This window comes from Mastigoproctus giganteus, chromosome 1 (genome assembly GCF_048544385.1).
Source record: "Mastigoproctus giganteus isolate SK-2022 chromosome 1, ASM4854438v1, whole genome shotgun sequence".
Taxonomy (NCBI): Eukaryota; Metazoa; Arthropoda; class Arachnida; order Uropygi; family Thelyphonidae; genus Mastigoproctus; species Mastigoproctus giganteus.
In genome coordinates this window covers 207263414-207281974 of record NC_143575.1, presented here as the reverse complement: position 1 = coordinate 207281974, position 18561 = coordinate 207263414, and the positions used below count along the sequence as shown (strand labels likewise).

General features: G+C 37.9%; 1 protein-coding gene across 1 annotated transcript in view; it reads left to right on the top strand.

Moving 5' to 3' along the window:
- Nucleotides 1–18561, top strand: part of LOC150091476 (uncharacterized) — a 274324-nt gene that overhangs the window by 9563 nt on the left and 246200 nt on the right. Inside the window, exon 3 of the mRNA XM_090368574.1 lies at nucleotides 3079–3179. Coding sequence (XP_090224700.1) covers nucleotides 3079–3179 — 101 coding nt within the window. The remainder of the gene's footprint in view (nucleotides 1–3078; nucleotides 3180–18561) is intronic.

Below are 18561 nucleotides of genomic sequence, written 5' to 3'. Positions count from 1 at the left end.
ACAAAAATCGTCAAAATATTATGGAATGTAATAAACAGTATTGGCATGACCTTATTAATCTTAATGTCAAAAACAATTACGTACTTGTGGGAGACAGTATCTATGTACAGACTAGGGGGAGTGGCCATGGGGGCTAGCATTTCCTGCTCCATAGCCAACCTTTACTTTCATTATTTTGAAAACAACATCAAAGAAGAAATTTTATTCTACAGATATATTGATGATGTCCTGGTCATCAATTTCGACAATTTCGGCATTATAGCCCAGGAAACTTACCCCACGGATTTAACCATAGAAAGCACTAACCCGGATAGCAACTTACAAGCTTACTATCTCGACAGCGAAATCACCATCACTAAAGACAAGGTCTACACCCAACACTATGATAGGAGAGACCATTTTAGCTTCCCAGCTATAAAGCTTATGAACTGGGAGAGCAATCTAGCTAAGCATATCCATGGCAACACCATTAGAAATCAAACAAACAGGTTAATACACATCTGCAATAATCTAGATAACATGACGGAAGCAATTAAAAAACTTATAGATACTCTCAACAAGAATAATATACCTACCAACTACAGCAGACACCATATTAAAGCGACCATACTTATGAACCTCAACCAAACACCACCCTAACGCCAATCCCCATACACTTATTGAAAATACACTGAAACAGTTTAGAATTATAAATGGCCCATAGCCTACCATTACTAGGTTGTCTTAAAATCTGTGTTCATTATCAAATTAAGATTAAAATTCCCAATTTTGATCCCAGGGTTTATTGCGCTCAGAAAAGGCTCGTCGTCTGACCACACTGTAACCTGGACTACCAAATTTTTCCCCCCTTCCTAAATCAGACAATCTAAATAAAAGGAAATTATCACCTGCAACAAACTCCCAACAACAAAATAATTGTGAATAAGGTATACTTTACACATAATGTCTATATCCCCCCATTTAAATGCAGTATAAAACATAGTGACACAGGGTGAGATTTTCACATTGAAGGAGGCTGTAAATATGTACATAGCTATCCCCCCCCCCGGACATACATGGGTTGCTATGCCTTAGAAAAGCTATACCGGCCCTGTCCAGGGGATAGCATCCCCCATTTATTAACATACTTCTTGTATTTAATCATACCAACACATATTGTAATGGTATAAACACATCATTTCATTTATATAGGTTCCTTCCGACATCAGAAGCAACCCCCCCCCCACAAGCACAAATACAGGGTGGTCACTGAAAGACTGAAGAGTTTGAAAAAGTCATAACTTGTTCTTTTTAATCTTTTTTATTTTCTTTTTTTACAGGTTATAGAGCATCCCTTGGAGATTAAAATGGCTACGTATGATGTCCAGCAACGAGTAAAACTCGTTGGATTTTTCTATTCCAGTGAAAGATCAATTATTGAAACTCAGAGAAAATACCGGCAACATTTTAAAGTCCTCCTAGCGATAACATGATTCGGAACCTAATTGCCCGGTTTGAAAGAACTGGATCAGTCGACGATCTTCCGGGAAGAGGTCCTAAGCGCACTGATGCAGCGGTGGAAGCTGTACGGCAGAGTGTTCTTGAAGATCCATCTGCCTCTACCCGTCATCGCTCTGCTCAACTAGTCATCGCCAGAACATCGCTTCAGAAGATTCTGAAAGGGTGGTCAGTCTTTCAGTCATCACATTTTAATCTCCAAGGGATGCTGTATAACCCGTAAAAAAAGAAAATAAAAAAGATTAAAAATGAACAAGTTATGACTTTTTCAAACCCTTCAGTCTTTCAGTGGCCACCCTATATAAACCCTCTCATGGCTTTCAAAACACTCGCATTGACACAGGATATATTGCCTACAGCAATTTAACCATCACACCATAATCTATGAAAGGCATGTCTGCGCAGTATAATCTAATCAACACATAAAACAACCAGAAGGCAGGAATTGACCCCTTTTCAGTCTGATCACCACAGAGCAAGAAGGAAGTAAGAACCTTTCTCATTTATTCTGATACATACCCCTTGGGCTTTGTGTCGCCTATCCCATTTTGCTGTTGCTGACACTACGTTTGCAAAATTTAAAAATTTTACGAAAATTAAATTAAACATTATCTATTCACATTTAATTTCTATTAATTTTAATTTTAATACTATCACTTAAAAATTAATAACTGGCAAAACTGGTATGGGGACAACAGAAACGGGTAAGTATGAGACATTCCTTTAGTCTGGCTATTGATCTGCTCAAAGCCCCCGATGAAGTAGCAGACAGATGGCCAAGTGAGGGAATGTTATTTGCTTTTTGCAATTTTCATTGTTTATTGTCATTTTTATTGATATTTTCATTTTTAGCATCATTTTATATTTATTTTATTTTTATTTCCATTTCATTAATATAAAGTTATATAGGCCACCCAGGCTAAAGCTAGTTTACTTTTACTGACTTGGTAGCTTGGTCCATATACACCTAATTCCCTACAGATAAATACCATTTAATTAAATAAAATCAACCAATATAATTTCACGCATGTATAATGTCTAATTGCCCTATGTACAATAGCATTAACGTTGCACAACTGACAAATACCTAATACTGTAAACTTTACCAGATATCATTATTATAATCTTCAATAAGAACACAATATATATATATATAGACATCCATATAACGAAATCAATCATTCGCTTGAAAAAATTCATTATACAGAAATTTCGTTATAAAGAAATATGACCTTTTCAACAATGAAAAATACTGTAATTCAATGTTCAGAAATACAGTAAAATATGGGAAATAAATCAGAAATAAGTGAGAATGAATAAATTTTCTAACATTTTAAAATAATTAATTTATTAATATCACATATTAAGAAATGACTACTTACATGATGTACACAATATATTAGTACACAATATATTGTGTGCGCGCGTGCACTCCTGGCAACCTGCCATGATAGGAATAAAGATTATTTATTTATATTGAATTATTTTTACATTATTTAAAATAAATGCAGTAGTTATTATATGAATATTATAGTTACAGTTATTACTGTATAATTATAATATGACTGTTTGCTTATTTAGCTGCAAGATAATCTTGCAACAGCATTTGATGATTTAATTGATGAAGATGAAGAATATGATGAGTCAGAATTTGAATCTAACGAGGAGTCCGATGAACCAGGGTAAAAAATTTCCATTTCGTAAGACAAAATTATATAATCTTATAGAGTAATACCCTCCTTCACGAAGCCCTGATAACAAAGGTTCTTTATAGAGAATTTGTCTTGTAATATATTTACTTAATTTTTTTTTTTTTTTTTTTAGGCGCCTCCGTAGCCAGGGGGGAAGGAGCAGCAGTGCGTAGCACACACTTCTTGATTAGACTGGGGTTTGAACCCGTCACCACCAAATATGGAGGATGTGGAAAGGTCAGGGAATGAGCTTTCCGCATATCCCTGAGCAATATGGCCTTAGTTGCTAATGCTCCTAAAAACCAAACAGCAAACAAACAACTTCATTTTTAAAAATCATTTTTTCATAATTTTAAGAAATTGAAGAAAAAACATTATAAGGATAAAATTAGCATTAGCATTAGCATTAGTAGAGGCATATGATGCAAGAAAGCAAGCTTATTCAGCATCAGCCAAAAAAAAAAAAAAAAAAAAACTCCACTCCCATTTCACCCCTCCGTTCGTTCGAAATACCTGTCCAGTTGAGCTTTAAATTTGTTTAGGCTATCAACTTCAACAACAAGTGATGGAAGTCGGTTCCACCAACCAACCACCCGCTGGCCAAAGGCAAATTTCCGCACATCTATCCGACATCCGTCCTTCCTCAATTTGAATTTATGCCCTCTGAGGTGATTATTCTGAGCAAGATGAAGAATCCCATTGGCATTGAGCATGCTCAAACCATTCAAAGCCTTATACACCTCTATCAGATCACCTCGCCGGTGCCTAGTCTCAAGACTCTGTAATTTGCAAAACTTAAGCCTTTCTTCGTAAGAGCAACCCTTTGTTCCATTCACTAATCTTGTTGCCCTTCTCTGTACCCGTTCCAGCAGCTCTACATCCTTCTTGAAATGAGGCCTCCAGACCTGTATACAGTACTCAAGATGTGGCCTAACCATTGCCTTACACAAGGGAATAATCACCTCCTTATCCCTGCTAGAAAAATTCCTGTATATCATTGACAAGACACCGTGAGCTACTCTTGCAGCTCGTCTGCACTGCTCAGAGAACTTCATATCTGCCTGCACAATTACCCCCAGGTCCTTTTCATTCTCCACCACTGTCAGTGTAGTACCGCAGAGTTGATACGTTGCTCTGGGGTTACTGTTTCCCATATGTAGTGCTTTACATTTGTCAATGTTAAACTTCATTTGCCACCTCTCAGCCCATCTGTTCAACCTTTCCAGATCCTGTTGCAGCAGCATAGCGTCAGTAGTGTCCTTAACGACCCTGCCAACCTTTGTATCATCTGCAAACTTGGACATTAAACTTGATATCCCATCATCAATATCATTCATAAACACCGAAAACAACAACGGACCCAACACTGAACCTTGAGGAACTCCACTAATAACATTAGTCCACGTAGAGCAGTGTCCATTGATTACCACTCTCTGTCTTCTGCCACTCAACCACCCCCTTATCCATAGCAGCAATTTGCCTCCAGTGCCACACTGCTCCAATTTGTGCAGCAGTCTTCCATGTGCAACAGTATCAAAAGCCTTTCTAAGATCCAAATATATAATATCAAAGTTATTCCCTGCATCCAGTTCTTTTGTGACTACATCATAGTATCCAATCAAATTGGTCAGGCAAGACCTGCCCTTAACAAAACCATGCTGCGTCTGAGCTATAACTGAATTCTTGTCTAGATGTTCCTGCAGTGCTTCTTTAACCAGTGCCTCCATTAATTTACCTGGAACAGAAGTTAAACTAACAGGTCTATAATTACTTGTGTCAGCCTTTGATCCTCCTTTGTGAATTGGGGTTACATTTGCACATCTCCAGTCTATGGGTACCTCCCCTGAGTCCAAAGAAGCTCTCATAATTATGGCTAGGGGTTTGCATACTTCCTTTGCTGCCTCCTTTAATATAACTGGATAGATCCCATCCACCCCAGGTGCCTTTTTTATGTTTATCCTCAACAATCTCTCCTCCACTTTCCTCTCAGTTATTACAAAATCATCCAGCTCACTGCCAATGTTTACTTTACCTACATCATTCTCCTTCCTGAATAACCCCTCATGTGTGAATGTAGATGCAAAATAATCGTTTAGATTGTTAGCCACCTGAGCAGGATCCTCAACTGTTGAACCATCAATATCCAGTGGACCAATCTAATTCATCCCTTTCCTTCTCGAGTTCAAATATGTAAAGAACTCTTTTCTGTTTTTCTTTGCATCCTTTGCCAAGGACTTTTCGTAGTCTGCCTTTGCCTGCCTAATCTCCTTTGTGACTTGGTTACAGACCAACTTATATCTATCATAGGCTTCCGTGTCACCCATTAATTTGTATGTATCCCATGCATTTTTCTTCTCTGCCACATGTCTCATTAGTTCATCTGACAACCATTTAGGCCTAAACCTTGAACAATATTTCTTAGTTGGTATGTAAAGCCTGGTAGCCTCCAAGATTAGTTCCTTGAATGCTTCCCATTTTGAGTTTGCTGTTGGTAACATCATCAGTTGGTCCCACTGTATAGAATTTAAATACTGTCTCAGACCATCATAGTCTCCTTTACGAAAACAAAAACCCTTCCCTTTACCTCTGATGGTAGTTACCTCCTTGAGTAAATCCCACTTCAACACACTGTGATCACTGCCACCTAGTGGTTCATTTATCTGCAGATTCTTAATGCATGAAGAATCACTACTGATAATCAGATCAAGAGTATTGCTCCCTCTTGTTGCCTCACGAACATGCTGATGTAGAAAACAATCTTCCAATAAATCCACAAAAGCCTTGCTAGTGTGCGAGTGACCAACCCACAAATTCCAGTCAATATCTGGGAAATTAAAATCCCCCATTATAAGACTCTCTGATTTACTGGCCCACTCTATTTCCCTGTACAATATCTTATTATACTCATCAGAGTCATTAGGCCTATAGCACACTCCTACTCTCAATTTTGATTTCCCTATGCTTATGTCACACCAAACTGACTCGACACTGCCCTGTCCATCGATGTCGACTGGCTTCACTTCCTTGGACTTTATGTGTTTCTTAATTAATAGCATAACCCCTCCTCCCCTCCTGTCCTGTCTATCCTTTCTATACACATTGTATTCCCCAAATTCCAGTTTCGCATTACTTATATCTGTGTGACACCACGTCTCTGATATCCCAACAATATCTGCCTTTGATGTTTTGAGCAATACCTCAAATTCATCAAATTTATTTACCAAACTCCTAGCATTGGTGTACACGCAGGTATACATGCACCTGTTTCTATTCTTAGCTACCCTAACACAACCCATGTGTTTACTTGTACCGCAATGACTACCAGCAGTCTCTGAAATATCCTGCATCTTGTTTTTCAGGTTTCTGCTCATTTCAATAGAAGCAGTGCAAGAATCACTTCCACCTCTGCCAGTGGCTACTGTTAATCTATTAGTCCTTGTATCCCCCCCAACTAGCAGTTTTCCGACCCACCTAACACTGCCTCGACAGCATCAGCAAAAATTCTTGCACCCTTTCTATTTAAGTGTATCCCATCCCTGTAGAAGCAATCTCTCCTGTTAACAAGTACAGTCCAGGCTGAAAAAAATTCTACCCCTTGAGCCTTGCACAATCTTTCCAGGGCCGAATTGATCGACAAGGCTCTCATCATATACTCCCTCCTATCGTGTCTGGGCAGAATTGCAGACACTTTCAAGTTCAACCCTAATTCACGGCTTTTTTTCAACAGTGACCTGTACTTGCTAAGTAATTCCGCCGGTCTCCTACTCTTAGTATACATTAATACATAGATAAATGCATAAATTAACATTTGGGGGGAGGATTCACAAATGATCTGTATTCATCCAGAAGTAGAAACAAAAGTGAAACAGACACCATGTAATACACTTTCTTAACATAGTCACCAGACAAATTGACACATTTTTGCCATCTCTGAATATACTTCCACAGGCCAGTTTGTAGAAGTCCCTCTGACTGTCCATCAAACCAGGAATTGGCAGCAGAAATCACCTCATTATCAGCAGCAAAACGTTTTCTCACAAAGAGAGGAATTCAGGGCAGAAAAGAGGAAGAAACCTGAGAGTGCAAAATTGGGGGAATAAGTAAGATGTGTCAATATTTCAAATTCACATTTGTGGCAACATCTCACTGCAGCATTCGAGGAATGTACAGGGGCATTATTGTGGAGCAGGTGCACAGCTTTTGATAGCTTTCCTCATCTGTTTTCTTTTATAGCAGCACATAGCTTTATGAGGTGATTGGAATAATACTTCACCATCACAATACAGTTCTTTTGAAGGTAAGCTGTTAGTATTACACCATACTGATCCCAAAAATCTTACAGCATCACCTTGTATTTTTTTCCTTTTGGCAGTGGGGGGAATTCTGCTTACGTCAATTGTTTTGACATTTTTTTCAGGATTGTAGTGATGGATCCAAGTTTCATTCATGGTGACTAGCCATGAAAAAACTCCTCTTGCTTTTTCTGGCCCAGCAGTAACGTTTCATATGCACATTGTACCCTTTCCTGATTCTGGTAAGGGGTCAGAAGTGTAGGAACCCATCTAGGAGACACTTTACTCATATGCAGCTGTTGATGGGTGACGTTCTTCACAGACCCAACACTAATTTGGAGCTCTGCAACTAGTTCTTTGATGATGATATGGTGAGCTTCCAGTATTAATGCTTCAATTTTTGTGGCACTCTTTTCTGTTACAGTCGTTGCTGGGCTTCATGAGATTTCTTCATCATGCACGAGATTCTTGCTCATTTGAATTGTTTATATCAATGTTCAACTATACTTTAACCTTTGTAGTCTTCTCCATAAACAGTGACCATTTCTTCGTGGATTGTTTTGGGTATTTTCCCTTGCAGGAACTGAATCAGTGATCTCTATTCTTTTTATCCATTGTGACACTTCACTTTATTTGTCGCTGCAAAAAAAAAAAAAAATGAATTGTCAGATGAAACCAAAATTTGTGTATTTGCTATAAAGATTTCAAGGAATCAAACAAAAGAAATTTCATCTTTCTATCACTACTACTTCTGGGTGAATACAAGTCTTTTTGACCCCCCCCCATATATGTTAAAAAAACAGCATAACTAACCTTATGGCTGTGGTTCTTAACCTGGGATGTGATAAGCTGTCAGATATTTTTAAAGTCAATAATCAAATACAGAGACATATGTACAAATGAGTTTCTTCAAACAAAAAAAAAAATATACAGTGAAACCCACTGTAATCTTAAACCCCGGACAAACATTGAAATATTGGATGTGGCTCATAATGCACGCCATCTTTCATGCTTAGAGGCCCTCCATATAGCTGTTGTGGGTCTCATTATTATCGTAATTCTGGAGCTGCATACATTCTACTGTGTAGGCCGTTATTCTGTATGGTGATGAGAGATGGCAGGTAGATAATTGAATGAGTAGTCTGTGTGTATTGTGTTCAGAAACTGATGATCGAATGGCTGAGGAACATTGAACTGCACTGGCCTGCTTCTTCCTCTTCCCTTTCCTTCCTTTATTTTTATTTTTATATATATTTTTTTTATTTTCCCCCATCCACAAGGCTTGGTGCATATATTGTGTATCTAGTTGTAACTTTGGGGTATAAGAATGGCTGTTATCGTTGCTTTGGTCCAGGTTGAAAAAGAGCCTCAAAAGCTTCCTTGTACATCATTTATTTTATCACTTTTATTCTATTTGCCAGTTTTTATTGCTGTACCACATATTTCATTTCTTTTGTTTGATTTTATTTATTCACTTTTAATGTCTTTTATGTTCATAATAGTATTGTTTCTTTTATTTTAATGCCTATGTATTTTTATTTTTAAATTAAATTATTTAATGTTCAAGTCGGTGGTTGCATTATTTTCATCTATCTATAATATTTATGTTTATATCATAGGTTTAAAGAACTTAACTAACTGAACAATTTTTGGTAAGGAATGCAAGAACATATTTCGAGAAAAAAAAAAGGATGCTGTCTGCTGCAAAGTTAAGAATCACTGCCTTCTGGCATGTAGAAAAAATAATTGTACTGTAAATGTAACCAGAAAATTTTACTCTCCAAGCGCTGACTGGGGTAGCTGGGTGGGTAAAGTGCCTACCTGGCAACCCAAAGGTCGCGGGTTCGAATCCCGCCTCGGGCTTGGATCAGAGTTGAAAAATGCAAAAACCTTGGGCGGTGCAATGTGGCCACAGAAGCTGATGCACCAACAACTAACAAAAAAAAAAAAAAAAAACTTTCCGAGTAGCTATCTGTTAAACTTTGTGTTATCGATATGTAAATAAAAGGATTTAGTAAATTATTATCTGTTTCGGGATTACAATTCCATTGGAAATTTTAATGCAGCAGTAAATGAAACCAGCTTAAGATGTGATGAGGATACAATGCATGTAGGTTCTGCAAGAATAGTGTTACCTTATGCAGATAATACTAGATGATTAATATATATATTTTTTTAATACTTGTAGCATCATACTACAATTTTATTAATTGTACAGTGATATTTGTTGATATAGAATGATGAATGTTTGTTTTGCTCTCTCCATCCACTCCCGCATCTGGTGATGCTATTAATCAAAGTGTGAAGTGAACAAGCCAATTACATTGGCCAACATGATTTTTACTTTCACCGATATATCAGCTGCTTGCAGTCAATTTTCATATACGGATTTTGAAAATAATTCTTAAAATCACATTTATGATTTCCACAATATATATATTTGGTTTTTTTTACACAATTTTTATCGTCAAAATTGAGTTCAAAAGCAGTTTTTCTGCATAATGGAACTGCATTTCCATCCTCTAGTTCATGCTGTATGGTTAAAAAAAATACATGGAGTTATGTCCAAGGTCCTGAGTGCATTAAAGTACCATAACTTTGCTTGGAATGTCTGTGATGATCTTAAGATAACCGCTTAAGGTAATAATCTAATGCAACCTCTCTTTAGACCATTAAGGTCTAAAGAGGGGTTTCACAAAATACTGTTATTTTCTATGTATGTGGGACAGTTGTACAACAGAAAAACATTGTGCAGTAGTGCAAAAAGAGGGAGGAATTTTTACTAGGGAGAAGTGATGTAAAATATGTTCTAGTTCAATCAAAAAAGGTTCTTCTTCTGCTTTTGCATATAAAGCTTGAATTAATTAATTTTGTTAAAGCTATGGATAAAGAAGGAAGTGGTTTCTGCTACCTAAGTGTAGTGTTTCCCAATGTAAAGGTGCAAAAACTGAAAGAAAGAATTTTTACTGGTCCTCAAATAAAGAAACTCCTCAAAGATGGTGTATTTCAGACAATGCTACGGGATACTGAACTAGCAGCTTGGCAATTGTTTACATTCCTTCATGGATTTCTTGGAAGAAGGAAAGAAGATAATTTTGAATCTCAGGTGGCAACTTTACTGCAGTGTTATAAAGAAAGTCTTTCAGTGGAGATATGATACAGACATTATTTTGGTATAATTTGGAATCAGCAGATCAATTTCCTTTAGAATCTGCAACTTTTGCTTTATAGGTACAAAAAAAAAAAAAATTGTTCACCAGTGTTGTCAAACTTTGTTTACCACTGAGTAAGAGTAAATTATTGCCTTATGTTTGTATAATATGAAAAGAATGCTAAATTGAATATTGATAATTACCAAAACATTCTAAAATATCTTTGCATATAGTCAGATTTTCAGTAATATTTTATTACCAAATTTAAAAATACAAGTAATGGGCTCTATTTCTGGTGATAACTTTTCTTGTTTATATCTATTGTGTATATCACTTCCTTCAGTGTTTTTTAAATAGAGAAGTGGGGCAATGCTCAGTATCAGAATTAGGTTTATTCATTTATATCAAGAAATGATGCTAGCATGCAAAGCTCATTTACACATCACATTTTTGTAAGAAGGGCATGTTGTTTGTTATCTAATAGTAGAAATTAGCATAGAAAAGAACACCTGACTATAAATTATCATGTGTAATTTTACTGAGAATTAATTATTTCTGCAATAAATTCTTTCTAATGAAACATCAAGAACCTCTTGCTTGATGTTTCATTAGAGAATTTTCTGTGTATTTGTATTTACTGTAATTCATTAATTCTCCAATAAATTTGCACATGATAATTTAAACAGTCAAGTATTATTTTCTATGCTACACCACATCATGTTATTCACTTCTAAAAATTAGATTTTGGACATGGCTCAGTCAGATCTCATGTTGGCTTCTACAAGGACACTTACGAGCTATACAAAACAAATAAAAAATGCAAAATGCATTAATAACACTTATTATTTGGAGAAATAAGCATGTAGGATATACAGCAGTGTATTTATACACAGTTACAGGCTCCAAAAAACCGATAAGTGTTTGCCTTTTTATTTACATAATTGTTATTTTATATTGTACTTAATACGTAGTCTTATAGTTACACTGGTTATTTTTATTTTAATTTAGAAAAAGAGTTTCTGTGGATTACTACTTAATTTACATAAAACCGTTATTTTCGTTCGAATCTTGCAGCCATTGTTTTTGTATATAGTGGTAGGGAATTCAAAATTTTCATTGAGATAGCCAGGTAGCTCTAACGCATAATTATATAGATTAATACGCTTCACTGTTTCTATTAGATAGCGTAGTATTGACATTTAATTAATTTAATTTTTTAATCTTATTAATTTAAAATAGCATGCCCCAAACTAGAGCAGCAAAGCGACGGACACAAAGTGGCAGGAGTGCTGTGACTCGGGGGAGAACTGAGGGGGGCAATTCTCCAACGCATCACAGCCTAAAAAAATGTGCAACTTGTGAAATGTTTGCCGAACTCTCTGGAACGGAACATGATATTGCCATGGGGGATGTCTTTGTATGTGTGTGCGATGTAAGGAGTGTAAGGAAATCAGGCGACAACTCAGCGTTGTTATATGCCTATATGAGAGTTTGAAGGACAGGGTGGATGCCCTCGAAAGATCTAAATTGAGGGGCCCATCAAGCTCTCAGCTGCCCACATCAACGCCAGAGCTTGCACTTGGTCATCACGCAACACAGCGGCAACCCCCAAGGCAGAATGCGCTGGTCCCACAGGAACTAGTAGTTGTTGGTGACTCTATTGTCAGGGAAATGGGTAACATGCTTTGTAAAAAGGATAGGTGGAACAGGACCAGGGTATGTCTGCCAGGGGCAAAGGTTGATGAAGTTGTAGAGCAGATATCATCTTTTAAGGGCACAAAAGGTGATATAGTTGTACACGTTGGCACAAATGATATTAAGAGTAGGAGACCGGCAGAATTACTTAACAAGTACAGGTCACTGTTGAACAAAAGCCGAGAATTAGGGTTGAATTTGAAAGTGTCTGTAATTCTGCCCAGACATGATAGGAGGGAGTATATGATGAGAGCCTTTTCGATCAATTCGGCCCTGGAAATATTGTGCAAGGCTCAAGGGATAGAATTTTTTTCAGCCTGGTCTGTACTTGTTAACAGGAGAGACTGCTTCTACAGGGATGGGATACACTTAAATAGAAAGGGTGCAAGAATATTTGCTGATGCTATCGAGGCAGCGTTAGGTGGGTCGGAAAACTGCTAGCTTGGGGGGATACAAGGACTAATAGTTTAACAGTAGCTGTAGCCTGAGGTGAAGGTGATTCTTGCACAACTTCTATTAGAATAAGTAGTGAACTGGAGAGAGGGGTGTTTGGGGTTTCAGGGACGGATGGCAGTCATCCTGAAATAGGTGGGTATATGGGATGTGTTAGGGTAACTAGGTTTGTTTGTTTGTTATTTGGTTTTTAGGAGCATTAGCAACTAAGGCCATATTGCTCCGGGATATGCGGTGGTCATTCCCTGACCTTTCAGCATCCTCCGTATTTGGTGGTGACGGGCTCGAACCCCGGTCTAATCAAGAAGGGTAACTAGGAATAGGAGCATGTATGCTTGCATGTATACCAATGCTAGAAGTATAGTAAATAAATTTGATGAATTTGAAGTGTTGGGGAGTACAATGTGTATAGAAAGGATAGACAGGATAGAAAGGGAGGAGGTGTTATGCTGTTAATTAAGAAAAACATAAAATCAAAAGAAGTGCACCCAGTTGATATAGATGAACAGTGCACCGTTGAGTCAGTTTGGTGTGACATAAGCACTGCAAAAGCAAAAATAAGAGTAGGAGTGTGTTATAGGCCTAATGACTCAAATGAGTACAATGAACAATTATACAGAGAAATAGTGGGCCAGTAAATCAGAATGTCTTATAATGGGGGATTTTAACTTACCAGATATTGACTGGAACTTGTGGGTTGGTCACTCACACACTAGTCAGACTTTTGTGGAATTAGTGGATGATTGTTTTCTGCAGCAGCATGTTTGAGAGGCAACCAGAGAGAGTAATACTCTTGATCTGGTTATCAGCAGTGATCATTCGTGTATTAAGAATTTGCAGATAAAGGAACCACTAGGTGGCAGTGATCACAGTGTACTGATATGGGATTTACTTAAAGATATAATTACCATCAGGGGTAAAGGAAAGGGTTTTTGCTTCCGTAAAGGTGAGTACAGTGGTCTCAGAAAGTTTTTAAATTCTGTACAGTGGGATAAACTGACGATGTTACCAACAGTAAATTCTAAGTGGGAAGCATTCAAGGAATTAATCGTGGAAACTACTAAAAGTTTCATACCTATTAAGAAATATTGTTCAGGGTTTAGGCCTAAATGGTTATCACATGAACTAATGAGACTCTTAACAGAGAAGAAAAATGCATGGGATGCATATAAATTATCAAGCGACTCAGAAGCCTATGGCAGATATAAGCTAGTCTGTAATCAGGTCACAAAGGAGGTTAGGCAGGCGAAGGCAGATTACGAGAAATCCTTGGCAAAAGATGCTAAGAAAAACAGCAAGGATTTCTTTACTTATATAAACTCTAAAAGGAAGGGGATGAATCTGATTGGTCCACTTGATATCGATGGATCGACTGTTGGTGATCCTGCCCAGATAGCAAACAAACTGAATGAGTATTTTGCATCTACATTCACACACGAGGAGTTATTAAGGTTTGAAAATGGCAGAAGGTTATCAAATTGTAGCAGGATACTTAATGATTTTGTAATAACTGAGAGCAAAGTGGAGGAGAAATTGTTGAAGTTAAACATAAGAAAAGCACCTGGGGTGGATGGGATCTATACAGTTATATTAAAGGAGGCGGCAAAGCAACTAAGCAAACCCTTGGCCATAATTATGAGAGCATTCTTGGACTCAGGGGAGGTTCCCACGGACTGGGGATGTGCAAATGTATCCCCAATTCACAAAGGGGGATCGAAGGGTGACAAGAGTAATTGCAGACCAGTTAGTTTAACTTCTGTTCCGGTTAAAATAATGGAGTCACTGGTTAAAGATGCATTGCAGGATCATCTAGACAAAACTGTAGCAATAATTCAGACACAGCATGGGTTTGTTAAGGGAAAGTCTTGTCTGACAAATTTGATAGGTTATTATGATGTGGTTACAAAGGAACTGGATGCAAAAAATAATTTTGATATCATCTATTTGGATTTCAGGAAAGCTTTGACACTGTTGCGCATGAAAGACTATTGTACAAATTGGAGCAGAATGGTATTAAGGGTAAGTTGCTACAATGGATAAAAGGATGGTTCAGTGGGAGAAGACAGAGGGTGGTAATCAATGGGTGCTGCTCTTCGTGGACTAATATTATTAGTGATTAACACAGTGTTCGGTGTTGGGTCCACTGTTGTTTTGTATATTTATTAATGATATTGATGAAGGTATATCAGGCTTAATGTCGAAGTTTGCAGATGATACAAAGGTTGGCAGGGTTGTTAATGACAGTAATGGCAGTATGCTACTGCAACAGGCTCTAGCTAATTTGGGCGATGGGCTAAAAAGTGGCAACTGAAGTTTAACCTTGACAAATGCAAAGTATTGCATATGGGTAGAAGTAACCCCAGAGAAATGTACCAACTGTGTGGTACTACACGTAAGGTGGTAGAAAATGAAAAAGGCCTGGGAGTAATTGTGCAGGCAGATATGAAGTTTTCTGAGCAATGCAGACAGGCTGCCAGGACAGGTCATGGGGTTTTGTCAATGATACATAGGAATTTTGCTAGCAGGGAAAAGGAGGTGGTTATCCCTCTGTATAAGGCAATGGTCAGGCCATGCCTTGAGTACTGCGTACAGGTCTGGAGGCCTCATTTTAGGAAGGATGTAGATTTACTTGAGCGTGTACAGAGAAGGGCAACAAGATTGGTGAGGGGAGTGAAGGGATCTCTTACCAAGAGAGGCTTAAGTTCTGCCTATTGCAGTGGCTGGAGACTAGGCACCTGTGCAGTGATCTGATTGAGGTATATAATGCCTTGAATGGGTTGAGCACGCTGAATTCTGATGGGATCCTTCCACTTGTTCAGATTTACGAACCTAAGGGGGCATAAATTCAAATTAAGAAAAGACCGATGTAGAATAGATGTGCGGAAATTTGCCTTTAGCCAGCGGGTGGTTAATTGCTGGAACAAACTTCCATCTGTCGTTGTGGAAGTTGATAGGTTGAATAAATTTAAGGAGGAACTGGACAGGCATTTGGAGGGAATGGTGTGTTTTTTTTTTTCCCTTGGGTGATGCTATATAAGCTCATACACATGCTTTCTTGCATCACATGCTATTACTACTACATAGCGATACTCTGTTTAGAAGAAATTGATTTAGCATACTCATTGAAGTTGTAGAGCAGATATCATCTTTTAAGGGCACAAATGGTGATATCGTTGTACACGTTGGCACTAATGATATTAAGTGTAGGAGATCTGCGGATTTACTCAGCAAATACAGGTCAATGCTGAAAAAAAAAAATCGCGAGTTAGGGTTAAATTTTAAAGTGTCTGCAATCCTGTGCAGACAAAATAGGAGGCAGTATATGATGAGAGCCTTGTCAATCAATTTGGCCCTGGAGAGATTGTGCAGGGCTCATGGGGTAGAATTTTTTTCAGCATGGTCTGTGCTTGTTAACAGGAGAGATTGCTTCTACAGGGATGGGATACACTTAAATAGAAAGGGTTCAAGAATATTTGCTGATGCTATCAAGGCAATATTATGTGGGTCCCAAAACTGCTAGTTTTGTGTGAATTCACACACTAGTATATTAACAGTAGCCGCAGGCAGAGGTGGAAATGATTCTTGCACTGCTTCTATTTGAATGAGCAGCAGCCCAGAAAGCCAGTTTCTGGGGATTTCAGGAACTGCTGGGGGTCATGAAACAAGTAAATACATGGGTTGTGTTAGAGTAACTAAGAGTAAGAAGAGGTGCATGTACACCAGTGCTAGGACTGTAGTAAATAAATTTGATGAATTTGAAGTGCTGGCTAAGACATCCAAGGTGGATATTGTTGGGATATCAGATGCGTGGTGCCACTCAGATATAACTGATACAGAATTGGAATTTGGGGAGTACAATGTGTACAGAAAGGATAAACAGGATAGAAAGGGAGGAGAGGTTATGCTGTTAGTTAAGAAACACAAAATGTAAGGAAGTGGATCCAATTGACATAGATGGACAGTGCAATGTTGAGTCAGTTTGGTGTGACTTAAGCACTGGAAAGCAAAAATGAGTTTGTTATAGGCCTAATGACTCTGATCAGTATAACGAACAATTATACAGAGAAATAGTGGGCCAGTAAATCAGTGTCTTATAATGGGGGATTATAACTTCCCAGATATAGACTGGAACTTGTAGATTGGTCACTTACACACTAGCAAGGCTTTTGTGGATTTATTGGATGATTGTTTTCTACAGCAGCATGATAGAGAGGCAACACGAGGGAGTAACATTCTTGATCTGATTATTAGCAGTGATTATTCATGCATTAAGAATTTACAGATAAAGAACCACTAGGTGGCAGTGATCACAGAGGACTCATTGGGATTTACTTAAAGATGAAACTACCATCAGGAGTAAAGGGAAGGGTTTTTGCTTTTGTAAAGGAAACTGCAGTGGTCTGAGAGATTTTTTAGGTTCTGTACAGTGGGACCAACTGATGATGTTACCAACAGCAAATTCTAAATGGGAAGTATTCAAGGAAGTAATTTTGGAAGCTACTAGGTTTTTTGTTCCATCTAAGAAATACTGCTCTAGGCTCAGGCCCAAATGGATGTCATATGAACTAATGAGACCTGTGACAGAAGAAAAATGCACGGAATGCACATAAATTGTCAGGCAACAGAGAAGTCCATGGTAGATACAAACTAGTCTGTAATCAAGTGACAAAGGAGGTTAGGCAAGCGAAGGCAGATTATGAGAAATCTTTGGTAAAGGATGCAAAGAAAAACAGCAAAGACTTCTTTACTTATATAAACTTCAAAAGGAAGGGGATGAATCAGATTGTTCCACTTGATATCAGTGGTTTGACTGTAGATGATTATTCTCTGATAGCTGCTGAACTAAATGAGTATTTTGCATCTACATTCACACATGAGGAGTTATTCAAGGAGGGGAGGGCAAGATGTTTATGAAACTGTAACAGGGAGTTAAATGATTTTGTAATATCTGAGAGCAAAGTGGAGAAGAAATTGCTGAAGTTAAACATAACAAAGGCACCTCGGGTGGATGGGATCTATCCAGTTATATTAAAGGAGGCAACAAAGGAAGTAAGCAAATTCTTAGCCATAATTATGACAGCATCCTTGGACTTTGAGGAAGTCCCCACAACTGGAGATGTGCAAATATATCTCCAATTCACAAATGGGGATCAAAGGGTGACACGAGTAATTACAGACCTGTTAGTTTGACTTCTGTTCCAGGGAAAATAATAGAGTTACTGGTTAAAGAAGCATAGCAGAATCATCTAGGCAAGACAGCAGTAATTATTACTGACACTGCATGGGGCAGTCTTGTCTGACCAGTTTGTCAAGGGGTAGTCTTGTCTGACCAATTTGATTGGATACTATGATGTGGTCACAAAGGAACTGGATGCAAAAAATAATTTTGATATCATATACTTGGATTTCAGGAAAGCTTTTGATACTATTGCACAATGGAAGACTACTGTACAAATTGAAGCAGTATTTTGCACATTATGGCATTAAGGGCTCATTGCTACAATGGATAAAAGGATCGTGGTTGAGTGGGAGAACACAGAGAGTGGTGATCAATGGGTACTGCTCTACATGGACAAATGTTATTAGTGGTGTCGCTCAGGGTTCGGTGTTGGGCCCATTGTTGTTTTGTATATTTATCAATGATATTGATGAAGGTATATCAAGCTTAATGTCAAAGTTTGGAGATGATACAAAGGTTGGTGGTAGGGTTGTTAATAATACTGCTGCAACAGGATCTGGAAAAGTTGGGTAGATGGGCTGAGAAGTGGCAACTGAAGTTTA